The following is a 9,179-nucleotide window of genomic DNA, read 5'->3' as shown; positions in this document are numbered from 1 at the left end:
GTCTCCTTCAAACAATAGTTGTACTCTCGAATCTCTTCTTTGTTCCCTTAATCGTCCAATGAGAGAAATAATCGACAATTTCTCCCTAAAACGGCGTTTTAAAACGTAGTAATTAAATTTGGCGGCTATCCTCACTCAGTATCCACTTGGATTCGAATGATGATGGCGTTGGCAAAATTGACAAATCAAGTGCCTTGCTTTACGACATGTGATGTTGTAAGGCCAAAGTTCGAATACCTAATGATCTGTTTGACTTGTGACCTCGCTACTGTCATGCGTCCGAGCGTCCGTTTCTCGTAAAAAAACGAAGTATTTTTACTTTTAAGCCAACTTTAATTCTCTTGAAATCAATCACTTGAAGACATTTGGTGTCATTGTACGTCCATGGTCTTCTGACATCTGCAATAATGCAAGTAACCATCGTGATTAGCCTGGATTACCTTTCTGTGGGTTATGTTGGCATTAATCATGGTCCCTCCAACGTGGGGACCATGCAGTAATTTAGGACTTGCTTTCTGGTGGGCACATGAGAGGTACATTATTCAAACAAAAAAGTCTAGTGGAATTTGTGTACCTAATCGTTTGAAATACGCCAAAGGAAATTGTTTGAATATACAGCTGAGTTGAGTAATTGATGGATGTTATGTTTTATTTCTAATTTTTTTCATTACATGTAAGCTTAGGCCTAAAGCAGAACATGTTGCAAGTTAACAATTTAACCAAAATAAAAACTTAAAACTCTACAAAAGAATTAATTTTTCATTTTGTAAGAGCACAGGGTTTCTAAGCTGTCTTTCATTGCATCAATTCTGTACAACAGTGACATGTGGGACAGCAAAAAAAGTCTGAAGTCAGTACCAAACTTGATGCATATTGCACATATATCTCTACAAGCTTGGTACAAATTCCATCACAATCACGGTGAAAATCCCCTTAGTTTGTACCAAACTAGAGCAACTTGGTGCATATTTCACATGTTCAATTAAAGTGTTTAGCAATTTGTGACCTATATGTACTAATATGTAGCAAGTTTTGATCTTTCGTACGGGAATTCACAACAGTTGTTTTGTCCTACCTCTAGTCACAACAATTGGTATATCCGGTACGTATGCATCAAATTCTAGCATGTTTTTTTTTAAATAAAATCATCCAATTTTTTACCTATACTGTTTTACATTTTCTATTTGTTTCAATTTTTTGTATCATTTAATAACTGCGTTAAATGCTTCAGTACATTTCCAAAGAATCAGTGGCCTCCTTGCATAAAATGAAATGAGTCTAATAAAAATAAAAAAAAGATTAAAAAGTGGTAGTTATTCTGAGATATTATTTGTGCAATTTCAACCATTTCTACTACTATACAAATTGGTCAAGCAGTATACTTTAAAGAACAACAATATGGAAAATTCTTCTAGAAATGCAGATTTTGTCATGATCGATAAATAAATTTCATATCATTCCGTATTGTCCTGGATGCTATGCTTTTGGAAAACACCCCTGCTGTATGATGTTGGATGTCACCTTAACTTGTGATTAACATATTAAACTTCAACTTTGTTTTTTTCCAGTTAGAACAAGTCTTCACCCTTTCACCACCATGGTTTGGCCTAAAACCAATGTTATCAATGGTGATTGTGAAAGTCGGCAGGGAATTGGACTTTATCAGGTTAATGTCTAGAAGAGTTAGATGATGATGTCCTAAAAGATATAAAAATGAACCTTGAACTAATTCTGATATGGCTGAAAACCACTTGTCTTTTTTTTTCACAATCAATCAGCACTACTGGCAGAGGAGTTTGAATTAAAGGACCATCAAACTTGACATTCCAATAGTAGATACTTTATTTCATATGTTGTACAAAGCAATTTGACATAGGACTACAGGAGAAATTTGAGATTGAATTTGAACAATTTGAATTTTGTTTTATTCCAGTCTTAACTATTACAACAACTAACTAACACTAGAGAAAGTAATCCTCCATATTTGCTTTTTACATTCGAGGATTATGAGAGTTTGGTGGCAAAAGATGGTAGGACGGAAAATATTTTTTACAAAATGGATAACTGGTCAAATACAATAGAGATGTGATAATTTTTAGTCTCTGTGACTATTTTCTGTTCGCAGTATTTCTGTAAACCCCTTCGAGACAGGGATGATGGTTGCATGAAAAATCCCTAAATCAGAGGTCAAAGGTCGGACAATATGGTAGAGAACTGTTAGTCTCCCTCCTCTGCCGCATCATCTCCAGCATCTTCCGCTGCTGGTGCTTCATCCGCTGCTTCCGGCGCTTCTTCCGCTTCATTTCCTTCTTGTTCTGTTGCTGCTGGTACTTCTGCATCCTCAGCTGGTTCACCTTTAGCAGGCTGCTCGGTTTCTGCAGGGATGGAGAGACAAATGATGATGAATACATGTACATGTGTATAAAGCAACCGTATTCTATCCAGTGGAGAATACCTGTCAGTGGTGTGTATGGCACGATTGGCTATCCTATAGTTCACTTAAATGGCAAAGAATCACATTCAATAAATACAACGCATTGCATGGCCTGTTATGATGATACAGCAAACACAAAATACTGACTGCCGTCAGCATACTACGTCATTGTTTTCTATGCTATCTGTGGGATACAAAAGATCTTAGTTCATCACAGATGAACAGTTGATCTACTAGTTCAAGGCTGCATGCAAATTGTATCCATACACTCACCTCCATCAGCAACTGCTGTTTCACTCTCCTTGGCATCACCTTCTCCTTCCTGTGCCGTTTCCTCACCCGGCACACTCAGCGTTATCGCCGTCACTTTGCCAGCTTTCCATTTAGGAATCGTTACTGTCACTGGTTCTTCCTCCTCAGTCTCTCCTCCTTGTTGCTGTTGAGAAAAAAATTCAAGAAGAAGGTCATTCTTCAATTGAAACAACATTTTCCTATTTATTCTCAGCTTTAAGAATGAACTGCAATTGACCTGTATTCATGCATGATACTGAAGTTTTGTCACACATGCATCAAAACCATGCTTTCTGTGCATTTCTGACAGCATCACCTGCAATCAAAGATTAATTTTCCTCAACATATATTGTCTCTTTGTTCCTTGGCATTTTAACATAATCGCTGCTTAGTGTGAGTTCACAGCTCAGGCTCACACAAAAAGTGGATCTCCTTGATGCAAGAAAATTCAACATATCATATGTAGTGATATAAGGCTGACTGAGAGAAATTTTCAGACACCTGACACCGACTCAATGAATCAGAGGGCACACAGCTTTTTATCACATAAAAATGAACGGTCACAGGTACAGGTAGTCTTAAATCTCAGGTCCCATGTACCATGTATATGAACAATCCAATTGAAACGTGGGACACTCCTGCCAGCATCACAGTCTGAAGCAGAGGATCTTCCAATTCAAAAACATACGTACAAACTACTTTACTTTCAGCGGTTTGTTTTCAATGAAATCTCAATAGCATGGACAAAATGTGAAAATTTTATTCACCAGAAAAACTCATACAGTTTGTGTTTCACATCTACCAATGATAATTAAAAGATGAAGACTGGTTAAATAATATGCTGGAGTGGACCACACTGGCATGCACCAAATGCAAGCTTTTCACCAGAGTGACGTGCCATAGATCAGGGAAAAAGGTAAGTTTTTACACTGAAACCTTTGCTACTGTTATGCCTTTGAGTGCACTGGTGTTTGTGACTCTGACGTGATCAGAGGGAATGATGGGAAGGCTTTGTGATACTTCAAACCATGCATATGTAGGGAACTTTTGAAACCCTACTCTCTGTCCTAACTTACAATGAAGCCCTGCAGCAGCCATTCAGTTGTTGTTGTTGTTGTTGTTATTGTTGGAAAAGAATGATTATAGTAAGTATTAACAGTATCAGAATGGAACTCGTAACTCTAACTTTCCCACAGCAGACTGACAAATTGGTAATCAAATATATATGGTCAGTATTTAACGTCAAATTTGGGAATGATATGGATAACTCAAGCCATGGTGGTGAAGAAACTACTGGTCATTTGCATTGAAAACGATTTTTTCAAATGTGAATATTTTAATTTATTTTAAGAGGTATGTGAAAATAAGAGTCCTCATTACTAAATATGTTTCACACAAAAACTAGGAAGACTTGTGACAATTCACAAAATGTTTTACATGTATGAATCGAACTGCATATAAATTGTTTTGTAAATATAATTTTGTTAGAACTAAGATAATTAAAGTTGTTGAACTGAATTATCCAGTTACTACAAACAGAATACTTGTTATAAACTTGACAATACATAAAAACATCTCTTTCACCAAATTCTGAACTAATCATAAATGAGAGCAGTGTATCCTAGTCATACTGAAATCCAGATTGAGACTATTGTCATCAGTCATTGTCTTACATATTTCTGTCTCTTTTGACACTGACAAGATTAGTTTATGTAAATTCACAACAATGAATGTTCTATTAAAGTCACATACATTTTGTAGGTGGTCTAATAAAAGTTACTGCATTAATTAGGGATCAATTTTACAATGAAAGATAATGAATAGTACCCATGATCACTTACAGGTAAATCCTTTTCAGTGGATAGAACAACAAATTTAAATTGGAAAGAAAAATTATGAATAGAGTAGAGAAAAGAATGAGAGATGTAGTGGTTATTGACAGTTTTAAGAACTGATGATAAGAAAGGACAATCTCAGGCAAGACAAAACGCTTGTCATATCTCTAGTGATATTAATGAATGCATAAAAAGCAATACTTCATTTTGCAAGCAACGATGCTATTGACACCGACATACTACAGGCCAATCGCCAGTGAAACTTTAATATCTATTCTTTGTCAGCATGAAATTCAACACCGTACTGTGTGACTTCTTTCTGCACCTGATCTGCGTTAAATCACTGCACCACAGTTTAACCTAACCTCCCCGATGCCCTAGTAGACAGGTCCACAATCACCATGAGTTTAGGCCAAACCATAGTGGTGAAAGGGTTATTGTTCTATAAAATGTGAAGGAACATACTGTCATTCCTTGCCTTATATATGCTTGGTGTGTCAGTCATTCTAAAATATATGTTGCAAGAGGAAGCAGGAAAGAAGAACTGAGCTTTGCCATACCTGTTCTACTGGAATGTATTCACCGTGTTGCTCACAGCCAATGTCAAATACATATTTGCCGACACCTTGTGGCTGTAGAGATAAAGTACAATTGCATATTACACAGCTTGTTAACAATAAGAAAAGAATGATTTTAAAGCAACTGACAAGTAAATAGTCTGTACAAAATTTGACATATAAAGTAATTTCAATGTACAGAATGGGTTAATCACTGAATTCAAAGACAGGTGGCACAAAGAAAACCACATATGCAAACTCGAATTGAAATGTAGGTTTATTTCCAAATGCCTTTGTGCATGTGTTTGTTTGCGCCAGCATGGATCGGTAAAACAATGCATATCCTTTGAATTCTGAAGTAGAACCACTAGGTGAGTACAGCTCCTACATGATTTGTACTAAAGTTATATGGAAGCTGATTAACCCTTTGAGTGCTGTAGTTTTTCCCCACGAAAAATTTTAGTGCCACATTTCCCCAATTTTTATGAATATTCCTGTATTTTTTTTATAATTTTGGAACAAATGGACATCACACTTCATTTGCTACAAATTTTTACCAAAATTTTGGCAAAAATCTGAAAAAATTTACAATAGTCACTTTAAAAAGAGTGACAACAAGTGACTTTGGCCCTCAAAGGGTTCATTTGGAGAGTATAAAAAGAAGTTGGGTAATAACTACTCACATGATCTGTTGAAAAGTTTCCCTGGTATTTGTGATTAAGATGGATTATTTCGCCGGCTCCCTCTCGCCTGCCGTTGACGTATGTGCCGACGTATTTTGTTCCGGTTTCTTTGTATGTGTAAACTCCCTGGCCATGTTTCTGATGGTTCTGCCATTCTCCTTCAAGTGTGTCACCGTTGACGTATGTGTACACTCCATAGCCATGGCGCTGGTCATCTACCCAGCTACCTGTTGATAGCATAATTATGAAATGATGATGCTTAATATGTTATGTGTATGCAAAAAATGGCAATTTTTACTGTTTCTAAAAATTATACAGACTCCAATGAAGAACATTCAGTCATTCATGTTGGGGTCCTATAAGAAAGTGTTTGCAGCAAAATTAGGATGGAAACTGTCAGAAAATAAATCGACTCCTTTCTGTGTCTCCATGGGTTATGGGTCCACTCTTTCAAACCAAAGCAAAGGGTTTGATCAAAGTTTGGTGGTAGAATGGAAAAGTTTGCAATAGCGTTGATCACGATTTCAGGTTTGTTACTTAATATAGCTGCATGCTCGCAAAGTCAGACAACGCTGCCTGAAAATCAGAAAAAAATGTTAGTGTTGTATGCCCGGCTGTTGTTGCAGCTTGTAGTCTAAACCATCAATTCATACGAATTAGTGTGATTTTTTTATAGCCATTGTAACACTAGCAGGTTTTATTTTCATCGTTTATGCGGAAAATGCAGACAAATATATTTTTTATGCATATTAATGAGAGAAAAAGTGACGTCATTTGCGATCAGCGCTATAAACAGACTAAGGAAGCCTATACATTGACTCCAAACAATTTTACAAATCAACATAGTCCTAAGGGGCTAGGTTGCTTCAATGGGCTGTATGACTATAAAGAGGGCCTTCTAGGAAAATCCATTTATTTCCAAAATAATGATTGCGTCCAGTGTTCTTCACTGGCATACCTACAAACACATCATACAGATTGCTGTATTGTAGAGTTTGGAAAGGTAACCAAATCTTATGGTTTGACACTGCCATCTTTTGGATGCACCTGTTCATTATATTTGCCTTGACTCACCTTCATATTTTGATCCATCTGGATAAATAAAAGTACCTTGACCTTGTTTTTTATTTTGTCTGTATTCACCTATGTACCTGGCTCCATTTTTAAACCTATATACACCCTATGAAAAAACAGAATGCATCTTGTCAGGAAAAATAGAATAACAGGTACATCAGTAACTGAGATTTCAATCAATAATAAAAGCTAATACTATAGCCAGCTGCTAATCTTACTTGATTGTTTCAAAAATCATGTAACTCACCAACGGACCTTACACCTTAACATATGGTACTTATTAAAGAGATAAAAGTATTTTTTCAAACAATCTCTAGTGCTGTGGATCTTTCACGTGTGATTGTAGTGTACACATGAATTACTTACATGTCCAGTTCTCTTTCCATGTTCATACATTCCGTCGTAAGTGTCACCGTTGGGTAACGTTGCTTTTCCTTTTCCATGCCTCTCTTCCTTCTCATTCCTTTCACCTTCATATTCCTGTACAACAACCACAAATCATCGATGGTCAATACAATCATAGAGTCAAAGTAAAGGGCAATGTCTGAGTCACCTAGAGACTACTCTGTTTTCAACGATTTTACCTTTTCATGTGAGAATTAGATTTGAAATGTTGACTTCTTAGGATTGCAAATGGTGAGAACAGCCCTGTATCATTACAATATAATACTATTGATAATGTGACTATCCCTTTTGAAGCAATTATTGTGTGCAATCTGGAAATCATTTTTGCTTCTCTAAACTTAAAATTATCCAATAAAATATGAAGTTAAATTTATACAGTGATATATCCATTGTATTTTCTTGGGGGGATTCAATCACATTCTGCATGACACAAAATCCTATAATCATGATCAACTTCATCCTTATGTGAAACTTTTCCCCAAAATGCGGTGACATGAACAACTCATTGGAAACCATGCATAGCATGCTAAGTACAAGGGGAAAAGGGGGAAATCATAAATCTGTACACGGTAGAAAAAGTTCATTGACATGCATAAAAACTTAGTGGTTGGGGTGGGTGTGTGGAGCCTAGATCCAACAAGCTTTAGGTAGGGGCATGGGAGTTAAAATCTCAATGGTTTGGCTATGAGGGGGTCACTCCTGTTTTTTTTACCTGTCGAGGTTCACGTGAATTGTGATAGCGATTTCTGCCCTGTAAAAAGTGTTGGTGATAAACAAATGCAACACGGTTTAAAGTAAATCTCAGTAAATACCCAGGGCTAAGTGAAGTAACGAATAATTTGTGCATTAGACCATGCATCAAATCCAATCCAACCCACTGTGATTATGATAATCTGATGAAAGCTTAAGTTACCATGGGGTGTTGTGGTACTTCCCAGCAACAGGCTTTCAATAAAAAAATACACTCGACATCGAAAATATTTTACACGAGTACTTTGCGACAGAGAAATACCTACATTATCCCGAAGTGATCCGTAGTATTGATCGCTTTGTAATCAAGATTTATCGTACAGAGATATAGGCACTCGAGTTGAAGTACTGAACAACACTGCAACGTATTTCACGCTTTGGTATGGTATCTCAGGCAGAAACGTCTTATGTGACTTTGACCGTTTCTCACATTTTATTTCAACGTTAAAAATTCGAATTTATGCCAGCTTATCAAAGAGCCTTGCTTGGTACTTTCCTACATTTCTGAATGTCAAAATTGAAAAACAACAGCATTTTACCGGTGGTGACTGTGTACCGTGAGCTCGCCAACCAACCGACATATATATACACTTAAAGTGCAGACATCAAACTTTCGAATGTATGTTATGATTACGATATGTATACGTTTTCTTTGCAAAATAATGAGATTTGTCCGGAATACTTACACCTAGGTATGGCCCCTGGTCTTCTTCATCGTATTCTGAGCCAAGATCGGACATTTTGTCTGATGTTAACACGAAGTTTCACTGAAATTCGAGAGAGATGAACGAACACTGCTTCGCAATATGGCAGTTGTCAATGAAGCAAACAACTGCTTACCCCGGTGGTTGCTAGGGGCCTATGGAAACAAAGCATGGGGGTGTCCGTGTGAGTGAGGTACGGCAAGTATACGACTTAAATATGAAAAGGTGCAATCACAATGTACTCATGAACAGTGAAATTTCAAGTAAATAAATTTTATAGATCAAACGAATAATCGAAACGCGATTACACCGAAAATTATTTTTGAGAAAGTGGAGGAGTCATTACAAACGAGAATCGATGACCCTATTTAGAATGGTTGAGTTCGAAATTTGTAGTCTCGTCAGTTCTCGTATCAAACGTGATTACGTTCCTGACAGTTCTGGCT

The 9,179-nt window shown here is 36.7% G+C and overlaps 1 protein-coding gene across 1 annotated transcript; it reads right to left on the bottom strand.

The window, feature by feature from the left end:
- Positions 1-1,818: 1,818 nt before the first annotated feature.
- On the bottom strand, positions 1,819-8,874 carry LOC139129557 (radial spoke head 1 homolog). The gene is made up of 7 exons (XM_070695206.1): positions 8,716-8,874; positions 7,241-7,354; positions 6,875-6,980; positions 5,801-6,027; positions 5,121-5,192; positions 2,708-2,870; positions 1,819-2,375 (listed from the first exon to the last, which is right to left on the bottom strand). The coding sequence occupies exons 1-7, from the start codon at positions 8,767-8,769 to the stop codon at positions 2,218-2,220; spliced, it is 894 nt and encodes a 297-aa protein (XP_070551307.1). The 5' UTR covers positions 8,770-8,874; the 3' UTR covers positions 1,819-2,217.
- Between the last annotated feature and the right edge of the window lie 305 nt (positions 8,875-9,179).

The sequence above is a fragment of the Ptychodera flava genome, chromosome 3 (assembly GCF_041260155.1).
Source record: "Ptychodera flava strain L36383 chromosome 3, AS_Pfla_20210202, whole genome shotgun sequence".
In the NCBI taxonomy this organism is placed as follows: domain Eukaryota; kingdom Metazoa; phylum Hemichordata; class Enteropneusta; family Ptychoderidae; genus Ptychodera; species Ptychodera flava.
Note: the sequence above shows the minus strand (reverse complement) of the source record. Positions and strands in the feature narration are given on the sequence as shown.